At 36.3% G+C, this 16,795-nt stretch overlaps 1 protein-coding gene across 2 annotated transcripts in view; it reads left to right on the top strand.

Annotated features, from left to right (window-relative positions):
* The first annotated feature begins 3,189 nt into the window (after positions 1 to 3,189).
* Positions 3,190 to 16,795, top strand: part of LOC150076851 (rRNA-processing protein FCF1 homolog) — a 38,637-nt gene continuing 25,031 nt past the window's right edge. Inside the window, exons 1-3 of one of the 2 annotated variants that reach the window (XM_090386241.1) lie at positions 3,190 to 3,296; positions 9,973 to 10,037; positions 15,446 to 15,517. In XM_090386241.1, the coding sequence (XP_090242367.1) occupies positions 3,294 to 3,296; positions 9,973 to 10,037; positions 15,446 to 15,517 (140 nt within the window). In that variant the 5' untranslated portion in view covers positions 3,190 to 3,293. Of the gene's footprint in view, positions 3,297 to 9,972; positions 10,038 to 15,445; positions 15,522 to 16,795 lie in introns of both variants that reach the window. The other variant, XM_090386242.1, reaches the window with a different exon arrangement.

Below are 16,795 nucleotides of genomic sequence, written 5' to 3'. Positions count from 1 at the left end.
TGAAACCAAAAAAAAAAGGTTACGTTGCAAGTTCATGCATACCTTACGTCGCTAAGTATGCATGGACTGTTTAACGCTAACAGTACTGCATCGAAACTACATTTACTCTATGAATTTCTTTTTTACATACAAATTTTATGGTAAAAAGAAATAATTGCCGAATTTCTATTTGTCCGATTTTAATGAAATTTCGAATGGCGTTACAAATATTAAAAGGCATAAATAAAACAATGAAAAATCCATCCACTGGGCAAGGGACGGACATGGTGAGGACAATCAGCGCATATACACATACACATACTGCTTCTTACCTGCTAAGAGCCAGGTACCGGCCGATAACATAACAACAGAACACATCATAACACTTACACGTCCAACACACTACATACAATTGGCCGGTCTTGGCATAAGCTTCAACACAAGAAGTACAATAGCGGCTTATGGGAGAAACCCTGGGATCCGCCACAACAACACATGAATATCCCTGAATATCCCTGAATATACACATACACAAAATATATGTGAACACCCCTAAAAAGCAATATGTGTTGTATCATCTTTGACTGTTTTTAAGGGTGTTAATATATATGAATAATGCGCCTGCCCGTCCGTTCTTCTCCCAGTGGATGGATTTTCATGAAAAAACCATTTGAACTTTCATTAAAACCGGCTGATAGAAATTCAGAAGTTATTTATTTTTTTTCATACATTTCGTATGGCTACTCATATACTCACTACTGGGCTCCCTCACTGCCCTACCACCAATATCCGGACACCCCTTCATGGATGGGGAAATAGGTCCTATGCATGCAACACGTCACAGAACTTGCTATAAATATGCATACTGGCCTTCGAACAGACAATTGAAAAAGTGGGCATGAAAGATGACACGTTCAACAGAATTACTTCAACAGTTCAACAGAATTGATCACCTCAACAAATTAATCGACTCCTATTAACACCTTACACCATGTTAATCGACTCCGATTAACACCTTACACCTTACACCACGTTAATCGACTCCGATTAACGTGGTGTAAGGAGCGCGAATCCTAGACTGTAGAGCAGTGGAAACAGTCCTATGGATAGACGAGTCGAGGTTCGCACTCTACCAAAAAACGACTGACTAGAACAGTTCCTTTCTGATTGCATCCTCCCAACAATGAAGTGGCTCTTTTCGTAGTTTGGCTTGGGCCCATTAGTCGTTATCAACAAAACCATGAATACTGTTCAATACCAGGACAGCCTTGACAATTATGCACTTCCAACATTATGGCAATACTTCGGGGAAGGCCCATTCCTGTATTAGCAAGACAACGTGCCATGCCTCACTGCTCATAACAGCTTGGTTTGAGGACATGGGTGTGGAAAAGTTGGATAAGCCAGCCCAGAGTGCTGATCTGAACCCCACCGATCATCTTTGGGACATATCGAATCGTCTTGTACATGCACGTAGAGATCGCCCAAAGAACAATGCCTAACTAGTGGCTGCGTTAAAGGCCGAGTGGAGGGACATATCACCAGACATTTAAAAAAAACGCTGGTTGAGAGTATGCCATGAAGATTGAAGGCTATCATAAAAGCAAAAGGTTTCAGCACAAAATATTAAATGACACAATACAAGCTCTTTTTTTTTTTTTTTGTCTAAAGGCAGGTGTCCGGATATTAATGGTAGGGCAGTGTAAATACCATGTAGGTAGCCATATGAGACTTATGAAAGTATGATGTATTGTAGCTCTCGTTGGCTCTTGAAGAATCGATGAAAGCAGACGGAGCATTGTCTCAACGAATGACAGACCATGGAACAATGGAAACAGGTACGATGTGACGACGAGCCGCATTATATTGTATACAGATCAGTACAGTCGAGTGTGAGAGGGAAACGTCATCTACCAGAGGGTATTGTGACCACAATGAAGCTTGGAGACTATGTGCCATGGTGCAGGTTTCATCTCATGGTTTAGGATGGGGCATTGGTTATAGTGCCAGAAACGAAGGTCTAGGCATCTATACTTACAGCTCGGGCAATCTACTAGTATCCACACTCCGGAAGCCTTATGGAAATACAGTTTGTTCCTAACTTTCTAGCACGATAAAGCCCATCCTTTACAGCGATCAGTGTGTTTTCAAACTTTCAAACTAGCTTTAGAGCAGGTTTCAGAAATGCAGCTCGTTATGATGAATTATGTAAACATTTCATAAACGATGCATATTGGCAAAAAAAAAAAAGAAAAAAAAAAGCACAACCTTAGATAATAATAAAAAAAGTAGAATTTATTAGTTGGAGGTTAGTTGCTTTAATTTACCGCCAGGTAAACTAAGGCCACATGGAATTTGTCTTTTTTCAATAAACTGCATTTTATCTATAGTTGGTTCTTCGCTTTTCCTAATAAACAGTTTCTAATATTTATAAATCATGTTCAATCTACCGAGACCAAATAACTAGGCCACTGATTAAAAGTAATCGCATTTAAAAGAGAGATTACTTTTAATAATAATAAAAAATAAAGTGAGTCAAACATGGTTATATCTTTTCCAAATAAAGTGAGTCAAACATAGTTATATCTTTTCCAAAAATACCTTTCGCTAAATTTGTTGATGACAGCCATTTTCAGAAAAAGGAAGCACTATCTTTTTTGAAACAAGTGACTGATCTTGAGAGAAGTATAAAGCGTGAATTTTTATAAGGAACTAATTGAATACGAATAACCCTAATACACATCGCAATTTAGTAAGTGATGTGATTTGTGGGAGTTTTAGCTTATTTATAATAAACCGTAGACCGTGGTACATAATAAACTTTATTTTAGAATAATTTTTTTTTCTCTCGGAAATTGGGGTTTTTCATCCAGCAAACGGAAAATTAGCATTAGTTGAAGCATATGATGCATCCAGTCACTCCAAACCTTTGTCTAGTTCTACCTTAAATTTATTTAAGCTACCAACTTCCACAACAACAACAACTCGATCACAAAACACACCCAATTTACATACAGTACATGCAGAGCAATAATGGCCTCAGTCGCGGATGCTCTTAAAACACTGTATCAAAAACTATAACACTTGTGATTTTATTAATACAGTACTACATTATTCAACTTCACATCAATTTTATTTTGTGATTTATTTTGCTGTAGGTGGCGCTTTTAGAGATTAGTGGATGTGCTTGTTTTTGCTGTGTTGCGATACGTTTCAGTTTATGATCAAATTATTTTAGGCAAACAGTATTTAGAAATTACAGAGTTTCTGTATATATATATATGAGGAAAGCATATTAAAACTCATTTTAAAAAATGGTAAGAATTTTCTGAATATTTTGTTTCTAGTGCGTAGGATCGTTTATTTTCCATGTATGTATATCACACGAAGCTTTTTGAATAATGTGCTGTGGATATTAACTTAAATTAGTGCATTATAATGTAGAGGAAGTTATCATAGTTAATGGGGATAAATCAGGAAGTAAGGTTTTCAATTTAATTTTCGAAAGCTAGTGAGATGCAGAAAGGGAATTGCGTTGTTAACCAGAGACATGTAGTATATTTCTTAATATAATATAGGCAATGGTCAGGCCATGTCTTGAGTACTGCATACAGGTCTGGAGGCCTCATAGGAAGGATATAGAGCTACTGGAACGGGTACAGAGAAGGGCAGCGAGATTGGTGAGAAGGAACAAAGGGGTACTCTTACCAAGAAAGGATTCATTTCTGCAAATTGCATCATGTGAGGCAGCTGTGAGGTGATCTGATTGAGATGTTTAAGGCTTTGAATGGATTGAGCAAGCCCAGTGCTAATGTAATTATCATACTGTATTATTACTATTATAATTATATTGGGATTCTTCCCATTGCCCAGACTATGCTCATGAGGGGGAATTAATTCAATTTGAGGGAAGAATGGCAGTGGAATAGAGAAGTTTGCCTTCAGCCAGTGGGTGGTTGCTTGCTGGAACAACCTTCCATCTGTTGTTGTTGTGTAAGTGGATAGTTTGAATAAATTCAAGGAACAACTGGACAAACTATTGGAGGGGATGGATAGGTGAATCGGGATTTTTTTTTCTTTTTTGGTTGATGCTGTATAAGCTTTCTTTCATCATTTGCCACTATTAATACTAATCATGACCATTTATTCAAACGTGATGACAGTTTTGAAACCCCATTGCTGGAATGTGTCATGATACTGTTGTTGCATTGCTGATGTAATCTCATTAAGAAATTATTTAACCACAAGATGTTGCTTTAAAGTGAGGAATCATGGAAATTTTAAGGTGATAAATCAAGCTGTATGAGTTGTAAAGTGTTTCACCCAATCTCTTGCAAAAAATGTATTATCAGTTGTATAATATGGGTGTTCATTCATATTAAGGATGATGACTCCATTATCAAGAAGTTGAGGCATAATGAGTCCCTTTGATGATTTTCAATGAAATGTTACTTCTTCCTTCCTTAACCTTCCATCACTAGCATCATTAGTTGTAACAAGGACACTCCTTTGGCATCTGCATGATCTTATTTTTTGTTTTAACTATAAAAAAATTATTTTTAACTTTTTTACTTAATTGAATACAGTAAACTAATAATTTTGATTTGTTAAATCAAATTAAAAATATTGAACGAAAATAAATGAGAGGAACCAATGATATTTTAAAACATGAATATCTGTATTTTTGTCAGCTGTTTACATCTAGCTGGAAAAAACAAAACATTATGGCAAGACATCACTAGTATCCCACAGATGCAGTGTTGAAATGGAAGTTGCATTGAAGAAAGGTGGATAAAAAATAACAGAAAAAGAACAACAGTAGCATGTGTCAGATGCCATGCTAGCAGAGGAAGATTGAGTCACTAGCATTTAATGAACATTTTTTGCAGTTATTGTTGCATCATTATACACAGCAGTATATAATTTGTGACTTTCAGTTAGCTTCTTGCATTTAGTTCATAATAAATGAACTACTCTTTTGCACTTCCTTTGTGTGCCTGTCAATGTGATTGGCCATTTTTAATATATCACTGTGAGTCAAATCTGTAAAGAAGCCATTTGGATTAGTTTGTCTGTTTTGTCACGTAATATACAACAAACTAGATATAAACTAATATAATTTTTTTAAAATTAAATCATTACAGGCACATCATTATATTTGAAGCATTATAATTACAGTATTACAGATTTTAATGTGTTTATAACAATAAACCCAGTATATATATATAATGCATTTTTGAACAACTTATTTGTTCTGTTGACCAAAAATGCCCTTGTTTGGATTTCGTGAAAACTGAGGAGAGTTATTTAAAATTTCTCTAAAATTTACTTAGAATTTATAAATATAATTATGGTTACTGTTTCCATCCTGCAACTGTGTTATGTGTTGGTTCATAGCCATTGTTTTTGCAGTAGTATGCAATTTGCATACATTTTTATTGATATTTTGATAGATAGCAGGCCCAACAACTATGCAGCTACTTTTGGCTCTCAGTTTTAGGAAAATATTGATATTTATACTTATTAATTGTAGTTTATATTTTTGCAGAAATAATATAATTAGGCAATGATCCCAAAGTTTTAGGAGTGGAAATACATTTGAATTAGTCATCCAGAACAGGAATTATAATTAACAGATTAATATTAACAGAATATTAATAATTAACAAATTGTACTGTGAGTTCTCATTAGTCAAAACTGATTTCAACAAACCAGAGTTCAAACTCAAAATCTTCAAGTGGAATTCTTGTTGTCATATGTATATGTAAACTTGGAGAACATTTTGAACCTTGGTGATGTGAAATTAAACCCCTTTGCAAGTTAGCACCAGCAAGATACCACCAATATGAATAGGGAGCATGGGGGGAAGGGTCTTGTGAAGAGAAGATGAAAAGCGAAAAGCCCATGGATCTGAGATGAATTCTATGCTGTTACAGAAGGATTTTGCTGGTTTAGGCAGTTTACTTCTTCAATATCCCACTCCTATACAGGAATCAACAGGAATTTTATACCAGAACATTGCATTGCTCAACATTTTATATTATGAGACATTTTGGGGCTGTGTTCATCATCAGCCATTTTCAATCCACTGCAGGGTGAAGGCCTCTCCAGCAACTTTCCAGTTCCTTCTCTTTTGTGCAATGGCCATCCATTTACTACCCACAAACTCATGAATTTCATCTATCCATCTCCACCATTGTCTTCCAGGTTTTCTTCCAAACTTTAACCCTTATATTTACCATTATAATCTTTAGCTCTTGGGTACCATTCTATTATTTTCTTAGTCCAGCTGTCTTCATGTCTTCCAGCTCTGTGTCCTGCCCAAGACCATTTTAGTTCTTTAGTTTTGATAAGAATGTCCTTTACTTGAGTTTGCTGCTTAATCCATGTGTTTCTCTTCTTATCTAACAGTCTGATTCCCAATATAATTCTTTCCATTCTTTGCTGTGTAGTTCTCAGCTTCTCTTCCATTCTTTTGGTGAGTGCCCAAGTTTCACTTCTATAAGTCATGGTGGGGAGTATACATTAGTTCATTATTTTACGTTTCAGACAAACTGGGATATTGTTCCTCAGTGAGTGACTATATTTCCTGAATGCTATCCATCCAAAATTTATTCTTCTCTTGACTTCCAGCCATTTATCATTATTACAGCTAATAACTTGTCCCAGATAAGTATATGACTCTACCTGTTCAATTACTGCTCCTTCAATCATTATGTCCCTTTCTCTTTTGCGTACTTGTTCATCATTACTTTTGTTTTAGCCATATTCATCTTTAGTCCAAAATCCTTACTAACTGTGCATAACTGATTAAGATTTTAATCTAATTCTTTGGGATCATGGCTTATGACCACAATGTCATCTGCAAATCGTAAATGGTTTAGGTACTCTCCATTCACATTGATTCTTTTCTGTGACCAGCCTAATCTTCTGAAAGCTTCCTCAAGGGCAGCAGTAAACAACTTTGGAGATATTGTCTCTCCTTGTCAAACTCCTTTCTCAATTTTAAATTTACTACTGTCTTTGTTTAGTCTAATAAAGGAGGTAGTGTTCTCATATATTTTCTTCAAAATCATAATATATGGGGTATCTATGCCTTGTCTTTCCAGTGCCTGAAACATTGCCTTATGCTGTTTGGAGTCAAATGCCTTTTCATAATCCACAAATGCCAGGCATAATGGTGTTTTATATTCATTTGCTTTCTCCATTAGCTGTGATATTATGTGAAGGTGATCCATAGTTGAGAATCCTGTCTAAAGCCAGCTTGCTCTTTCGGTTGATTCTCATCACGTATTCTTTCTAATCTGTTAGTAATGACCCTTGTGAACAACTTGTAGATGTGGGATAACAAGCCAATTGGTCTATAATTTCCAATTTCTGATTTATCTTCTTTCTTATGCAGCAAAATTATGATTGCATTATTCCACTGCTTAGGCGTCACGCCTTTTCTAATGCACTTTGTGAAGAGCCTTTCCAGTTTTTGTGTTATGTCTCTTCCTCCCAATTTTAACAACTCTACAGTAACTTCATCTTCCCCTGGGGCTTTCTGATTCTTCATTTTCTTCAGTGCATGTTTTACCTCATCAGGAAGAATATTGGGTATGTCGTATGTGTTGCTAATTTGAGATCTATCTTTCCCACTGCTGGCATCATTCTCTCGCTCCTTGTATAATTCTCTATAGTAGTCTTCTGCTATTTGAATCATGCCTTCTCTGGTATTTATAAGTACACTATCGCTATTCTTCAGTTTCAGTATCATTTGTCTTTCTGTATTACTATTCATGGCTGCTGATTTTAAGTCCTTTGTTTTCCCTTAATGCCAGTTCTACTTTGATTGTATTAAATCTTCTTATGTCCTCTCTGAGTCTCTTTCTAATGGCTTTGCATAACTCAGTATACACTGTACTCAATTTTCTCCTTGTCAGTGTTTGTCGTCTTCAGTTCATCATGACACGTGTATCTTGATTAATTTTTTCTTCTTTGGATTTCTTTTTACCCATAGGTTTCTTGGGCTTTATCACTTTCAGAAAGTTGTAATATTCCTCGTTGATATCTTGGTCCGGAGCAGTCTTCAGAAGCTCAAACTTGTTTTTAAGTTCCAGTACATACTGCTTTTTCTCCTTTTCTGTTATCTCAAAGACCGTATTATTTACTCGAGTCAGTTTTTTCCTTTCTTTTCCTACATCTATATCAAGTGTGCATCTTACCATTCTGTGATCACTTCCAACATTTACCTTATTCAGGATCGTAATATCAATCACGATATATCTTCTGTTAGTGAGGATGAAGTCGATTTCATTAGTTGTTAATCCATTTGAACTCTTCCATGTCCACTTTCTGTTCACTCTTTTCTTGAAAAAAGTGTTCATTACTGACATTCCTTGAGATTCTGCAAATTGCACAAGTCTTTCACCAATTCCAAAATTTCCTGTAGTTCCCCTTTCTGTGCTGTTTTGTCTTTTTTCAACCTTAGCATTGAAGTTCCCCATAATGATAGTGTAGTGAGTTTTCTGCTCATCTAGAAGACTCTCAATTTCAGTGTACATTTCTTCAACCTCTTCATCATCATGGCTCGATGTTGGTGCATAAATCATTATAACCTTTAGCTTGTACCTCTTAGGGGGCTATGTTAAAGCACTTAAACATGACTGTTATTCTGGAAAGTGCAGCACACAGAATCAGATCACATTATTTTTGTTTACTTATTATTACATGTTTTATATTGTGACATAGTAACTCCAGAAATGTGTACTGTGCTATGTTAACAGAACAGAAAAAAAATTAAATTATGTATGGACTAAATACATCTTTATTTTTCTTTAATTTGCTGTAAGATATTCTTGCAGAAATTCTCACTCTGACACTAGAGCTTTCCTTGTATCTGCTGGGTCTCAATGTTTGCTAACACTGGATGCTCCGTTACTAACATAGTAATTCCTACTAATCCTCATAGAAGTGCGATGCCAAAGAAGTAAACTGGCAAACTTGTTCCTGTGTCAATATATATATATAGGATTAATCTTCTCAGATCCAGGTGCCTCCGTAGCCAGGTGGGCAGAAGCAGCAGTGCATAGCACATGCTTCTTGATTAGACCGGGGTTCGAGCCCGTGACCACCAAATACGGAGGATGGGAAAGGTCAGGGAATGACCACCGCATATCCCCAGTGCCATATGGCCTTAGTTGCTAATGCTCCTAAAGACCAAATAACAACAAACATTCTCAGATCCATGGGTTTCTCTTCACAGGACCTTCTTTGTTGACCCTTGCACTGAAGGATATCTTGTTGGTGCTAAAAGGCCTCCCATCAGTGTGGGATCCACTGTTTAGGTGGTCTAAGAAGAATACTATTCTCTGTTGATAGACAACCTCTGCTGGCCTTTGACTTTGTAGGAATGGGATAACACTCAGTTTACTGTCTCCTTTTTAACTCTTTTGCTAACACCCTTTGGGGATTGCCTCTTTTATCCTCCTTAGTACTATTTCTTTCTCTCCCCCCCCCAAACTCTGGGTCTTCACACCCCATTGATATTTTCAAGGCCCCCCCATGATTGACTAGATTGTGGGTAACCCCATCAAAAGTAATACAGTAGTCTCCCATCTATTTGTAGTTAGAGACAGGAACCAAGGAGACTTCCTTCTCTTGCCTTTCTCTGGTTGCTTAATGGAATCAGACAATGCAAACACAGCACACTATACAGGTTACTCAACACAATACAACATGACTGGCTTTGCTGATTAGGCTTTTCCTAGTGAAGTAATACAGATGTGGGGAGCCCCAGACAATAATAATAAAAAAATAAATACATATATTTGCAAAGATATTAATTTATAAATTGGATACTTTTAAAAGTTTAATGTCGATCATTAGGTTATGCAACACCTTAAGAATAGTTACCATAAAAAATTCTCAAACATTTAAAAATTAATAAAACAAATTATAAAAAATAAAAAAAGTTTAATATATTTGATATAAATAAATTTTTATTTGCAGCCTAAAGTAAAGAAAATGAAAGCTGGGCAGATGAAGCGAATGATCAGTTTACGAGATGCAAGAATGTGAGTAATAAGTTTTCTGTATTTGTCAACTGTATGCATTCATCAAAAGATCATATATGAATTCTATTTTTGTATATTGAATACTGAAGTAAAGTAAAATATTTAAGTGAATCCATAATGTGCTTTTTTTTATGTAGGATCTAGTTAGCTGGCAAAAGAAGAGTTCACTGTGTTGGATGAGATACATTTACTAGATATAAATTAAATTTTATCCTTTTAAATATAAAGTTACATGTTAATTATATATCATTCCATTAAATGTCTTATTCAGTGCATTAAAGTATTCTTTTGCCAACTAATTAATTTAATACATGGAAACTTTATCCCACCCAAATAGTAATGTCACCAGGATATATAATTAGAAATAGTAGTAAGAAAAGTAGTATATAAAAATATAGTCATAAAAGTCAATCAGTTTTAAAAGAATTACTGATTGGTAGTGGAACTATTCTCTCCCCATCTGAGCAGCAGCATTTCTGAATGGTGCACAGGTTGGAAAATTAATTAGCAGATTAGTAATTAGTCTTACCCAATTGACATCTTCAGGATTAAAACTACCAAATTAGGCATGATCTGCCTAATCTGGTAGTTTGGGAGCGAAACTTGGCCAACCAGCAAATACTGGATCAGACTGATCCAGTATGATGTCCAGTAGTAGTAGTAGTGGCATGTGGGATGCAAGAAAGCAAGTGTATGAGCTTATGCAGCATCAGCCAAAAAAGAAAAAAAAAATTACAAAACAATCTCCTCTAATTGTTTGTCCAGTTCCTCCTTAAATTTATTTAACCTATCAACTTCCACAACGACAGATGGAAGTTTGTTCCAGCAATTAACCACCTGCTGGCTAAAGGCAAATTTCTGCACATCTATTCTACCTCTGTCCTTCCTCAATTTCAGTTTATGCCCCCTTAGGTTTGTAATCTGAACAAGTGGAAGAATCCCATCGCAATTCAACGTGCTCAACCCATTCAAGGCCTTATAACCTCAATCAGATCACCTCGCAAGTGCCTAATCTCCAGCTGCTACAATTTGCAGAACTTAAGCCTCTCCTGGTAAGAGAATCCCTTCATTCCCCTCACCAATCATGTTGCCCTTCTCTGTACACGCTCAAACAAATCTACATCCTTCCTAAAATGAGGCCTCCAGACCTGTACTCAAGGCATGGCCTGACCATTGCCTTATACAGAGGGACAATCACCTCCTTTTCCCTGCTAGCAAAATTCCTGTATATCATTGACAACACCCCATGACCTGCCCTGGCAGCCTGTCTGCATTGCTCAGAAAACTTCATATCTGACTGCACAATTACTCCCAGGTCTTTTTCATTTTCTATCACCTTAAGTGTAATACCACACAGTTGGTTGTTTTCTCTCGGGTTACTTCTACCCATATGCAGTACTTTGCATTTTTCAATGTTAAACTTCAGTTGCGACTTGTCAGCCCATCTGCCCAAATTTTCTAGATCCTGTTGCAGTAACACACTGCCATTACTGTCATTATCAACCCTACCAACCTTTGTATCATCTGCAAACTTCGATACTAAGCCTGATATACCTTCATCAATATCATTGATAAATATACAAAACAACAGTGGATCCAACACCGAACTCTGTGGGACTCCACTAATAACATTAATCCACGAAGAGCAGCAGCACCCATTGATTACCACCCTCTGTCTTCTCCCACTCAACCATCCTTTTATCCATTGTAGCAACTTACCCTTAATACCATTCTGCTCCAATTTGTACAGTAGTCTTCCATGCGCAACAGTGTCAAAAGCTTTCCTGAAATCCAAGTATATGATATCAAAATTATATTTAGCACCCAGTTCCTTTTGTAAGCACATAATAATAACCAATCAATTTTGTCAGACAAGACTTTCCCTTAACAAACCCATGCTGTGTCTGAATTATTGCTGCAGTCTTGTCTAGATGATCTAGCAATGCATCTTTAACCAATGACTCCATTATTTTACCTGGAACAGAAGTTAAACTGACTGGTCTGTAATTACTCGTGTCACCCTTCGATCCCCCTGTGTGAACTGGGAACACATTTGCAAATCTCCAGTCCATGGGGACCTCCCCTGAGTCCAAGGATGCTCTCATAATTATGGCTAAGGGTTTGCTTACTTCCTTTGCCACCTCCTTTAATATAACTGGATAGATCCCATCCACCCCAGGTGCCTTTCTTATGTTTAACTTCAACAATTTCTCCTCCACCTTGCTCTCAGTTATTACAAAATCATTAAGCACCCTGTTACAATTTGATAACCTTGTGGTATTTTCAAACATTAACTGCTCATGTGTGACTGTAGATGTAAAATACTCATTTAGTTTGTTTGCTATCTGAGCAGGATCATCAACAGTTGAACCATCGATATCAAGTAGACCAATCAGATTCATCCCCTTCCTTTTCGAGTTTATATAAGTGAAGAAATCCTTGCTGTTTTTCTTAGCATCCTTTGCCAAAGATTTCTCGTAATCTGCCTTCACCTGCCTAACCTCCTTTGTGACTTGATTACAGACTAGCTTATATATATTTGCTCTTAGTTTTTTTGTTGAACTGAAATGTAACCCTGAAAAGGGGTTCAGTGCACACACAGAGGTCCCTGTGGTCCTTCCAGTGACAGACTGAATTATGAGAAGTTAAGTTCTCTAGTTGTTTTTGTAGTCTTATTTTGACAGTCACTTCTCTCACTCTATGCCCGTGGTTATAGTTTTGCTGTTAATTCTGGTGAATACAACTTGATATCTCTAAGGAATATTTTAAAACATTAAGATAAAAAAATTTCTTGCCTTTAAAATAATGAAATGATTGTTTTTCTCTTTCTTTGGTGCGCAGTTTTCACTCTCTTCTCATGTGTTGCTGTCTTTACAAGTGTTTGGGTATTACTTTACAGCTATATCATATCTCCCACCATAAAGTCAGATGTGCTCTGCTGTTAAAAATTTTTTTTCCTCCATTTTTGTGAAAATTAAATTTTGATAACTGACTCTAATTTAATTGGAAAGTTTTGAGATCGTTAAAGTATTATAGATCTATTTAGATTTGTTTAGCGTAACATCTAAAGTTGTGTTTAGATGTTACTCTAAACAAAGTTTAAATTTAACTGAAAAGTCAATTAACTGAGACTGAGAGAGCTTTCCTTCAAATTACAGCCCAATTAGAATTTAGTGAACGATTTTAAAAGAATTGGGGAAATAAAAAACATAATACATATTGTTTATTCATAAAACATCACATGATTATAATGACATTACTATGATAGATGCAATTAAAATAAAAGAAGTCCCAGACCATAAAAATTAAACAGAGAACGATTGATTTAACCTGTAAGTTTGATGTAACTCCTGTATACAGGGTGTCTCAAAAATATTGGTACAAACGTTTAGGGGAGGTAGGTAACATCTAAAGGAATGTGAATCGCATAGGAACCCATAACCAGAAACGTCACTGTAAGTTGGTAGACGGCACTGTTCATCAGTTCGCGCGAGAGAAAATTTCTGGTTTACTCATTCAAGCAGTAGTTGCCGCATGAAGAGCATGCATTGATATACAAACTGTGTGCTGGCAGACATGCACCTAGTGTATGGATTAGCAGAGGGCAATGGACGAGCTGCTCAATGAATTTATGGAGAATGCTTCCCAGACAGACATGTACCGGACCACTGTTTATTTGCGCGTGTGCATCAAAATTGTGCGATTATGGGTCATTTAGAGGTAACAGGAGTAATGCAGGCAGACCACGTTCGACGTGAACTCCCGCCATGGAAGAAAGTGTTTTGAATGCCATCCAGAATAATCCTACTACCAGCACACGTGCCGTTGCCTCTGCCTTAGGAGTGTCTTGTTGCAGTGTGCAGCATGTCTGGCACAATTCCTTACACTCCTTTCATCTCCAAAGGGTTCAGTTACTGCTCCCCAAGATCATCCTGCACGTGTGGTTTTTGCGCAGTGGTTTCTCCAAGAAAGTGTTCAAGACTCGAATTTTCCAGCCTATGTTTTGTTCACGGATTAGGCTTATTTCACTCGGGAAGGCTTATTCAATCAGCACAATGCTCATGTGTGGGCACACAACAACCCACACGGTGTGTGCCCCCATGTGGCACAACATCGCTTCGCAATAAATGTGTGGGCAGGTATGGTCGGTGACTGCTTAGTCGGCCTATACCTGTTACCATCCCGCATGAACTCCGCTAAATATCGGATCTTTCTTGAACAAGTTCAACCAGGGTTACTTGACGATGTTCCAGCAAATGTGAGACGCAACATTTGGTTTCAACATGACGGGGTGTCTGCCCATTATGGAAGGTGTGTTCGTGACCATTTGAACAGGTGTTTTGGGAGTCGATAGATTGGCCGTGGTGGACCTGTTGCCTGGCCCCCACGCTCACCTGATTTATCTAGCCTTGATTTCTTTCTGTTGGGGGCCCTTAAATCTATCGTGTATGAATTGCCTGTGGAGACTGAAATGGATCTCGTGGTGAGACTCATCTGCGCTGCTGCTATCGTCAAAGAAACGCTAGGTGTGTTCGACCGTGTCCGCCAATCCATGCTGCGTCGGTGTCGCGCATACATCGCGTCTCATGGTGGAACCTTCGAGCATCTGTTGTAACATCATGAAATGCATCCATCTCGTACTCCATTGTTAATATTATGTCAAATAAATGTTTGCCACTAATTACTGTCTTGTGTCATTTCTGCTTCTTGTGCCCCTGCTACTACTTTCCCATGACGTTTCCGGTTATGGGTTCCTATACGATTCGCATTCCTTTAGACGTTACCTACCTCCCCTAAACGTTTGTACCAATATTTTTGAGACACCCTGTATATTTTTTAATTATTTATTAAAATGTATTTATTATTTTACATACAAAAAATCAATTATTCTTTTAACTTGCAAAATTAAATCTGGTTTCCTTTATTTTTTGATAGTATCATAAAGTGGATAGTAATAAAATATTTTTAATAATTTTAAATGATAACAGTGAGAGATAAGAAATAAATTTCTTGGGGTCACTGTAAGTGCCACCCTCCCCCCAAGTTGCACCACTGATTGCATCAAATCTAGATGACTAGCCAAGTAGTGTGTGGAAGTTAAAATTCCTATTAAAAATGTATCTTTATATTCCCAGACAGTAAAGACAAAAAAACATAAAAGCAGAGCAGTGTTCTTCTCTCAAACTATTTAGATGTCCATGTTGAAATGGTACCACACGTCTTTACTAATATTATGCATTATTATTTCAGAAGAAGGCTGACTTTTGACAATATATTTTGTTGGCATTGAGAGATCACATAGGCTGTTCTTTTCCTTTCAAATATTTGAATGCAATTTTCTTTGAAAAGTTTAAATATATCTCTTTAAAACAGTTGTATTTAGATGTTACACTTCTGATTTTTTTTAGAAATGAGAAAGAAAGAAAACCACCCAAGGATTCAAAGAAACCGGATCCATCTGAAGTTAAAATTCATGAGGTGTAAGTAAGTTGCTTATAGACTATTAATATTCATTGTATTAAAGAATAAGATGTTCTGTTTATCTTAAGGTTACATTAATATTGAATTATACAAAACCAGTTTGTTATAACTGAACAAACCTTTTACTTGGTGAACTCATGCAGATTCACTTGAAAAAAATTCCTTTTAGGTATTTTCCTTTTTATTTTATTCACTCATGATGCTGAGCTAACAGATTATTACAGAAGGCTATGCTATATACAGTCGAACTTGGTTATAACGAGTACGGAAATAATGAGATCACGGCTGTAACGAGCAAAAAGCCATAATGATTTTAATTTGCACATATTCCCATACAATCACTCACTGTTATAAAGAGTGTACTACACGGATATACCATACAAATTTTGGTAACTTTGTAAGCATTCTTAATTGCTCGGATAGTTGAAAAAACCCTTGGAATAGACAAAAATGAAAAGGGCGACTGGAAAAGAACATAACCGGGGGAAAAAAAAAATTTAGAAAGTGCAAGGTTACAAACACTGATGAAGCATTGCTTCAATGGTTCACTACACAAATAAGTGCTGGATTTTCAATAGACGGTCTGATCTTGAAGGCTCAAGGGAAAAAATTTGCTAAACAATTTGGATGCTACGATTTTGTATCCAGCAGTTGGCTGGATCGATTTAAAAACCGAATATAAGCATATTAATAAAAATAATATGTAGGTATATACTAATATTATTTTTTTCTCTCTAATATTTCTTTTGTTTTTTGAATCGATCTTTTTTATCAAGTTAATGAGAATTAAAAAAAAAAATAGGAGGTAGATTTAATTCATTACTGATATAGTGAGTAATGGTTATAATGAGGAAATTTTGTCGGTCCTTTGATGCTCGTTATAACCAAGTTCAGTATATATATTGGAATCTTGTGAATGCACTTAATAATGCTGTTTTTCTGTTGGTTTTTTTGGGTCACAGATTGGAAGTAACCCAAAACTTCTTGCATAAAGGTTGTGACAAGCAAAAAAAAAAAAGTGTAGTTGACACTGAAGTCAATGTATTAGTCACCTAATATGAGTGTGTTAAAGGACATTTTTAATGCTGACTTTCTGTGTGGAATGGAAATGCTACATTGTATTCTGAGGTAGTGAAATTTATTTAGAATATGGATAAAATTTAGAAACTAAATACTAAGCTATACTTTACACTTTTTACAGGACTTATATCAGTCCCTTCCTCAGTAATTTTAAGGAATTATTAAGGATCTTGACATTTTTTTTTTTTTTTCTCATG

Source organism: Mastigoproctus giganteus, chromosome 12 (assembly GCF_048544385.1).
Source record: "Mastigoproctus giganteus isolate SK-2022 chromosome 12, ASM4854438v1, whole genome shotgun sequence".
In the NCBI taxonomy this organism is placed as follows: domain Eukaryota; kingdom Metazoa; phylum Arthropoda; class Arachnida; order Uropygi; family Thelyphonidae; genus Mastigoproctus; species Mastigoproctus giganteus.
This window is presented reverse-complemented; position numbering and strand designations above follow the sequence as displayed.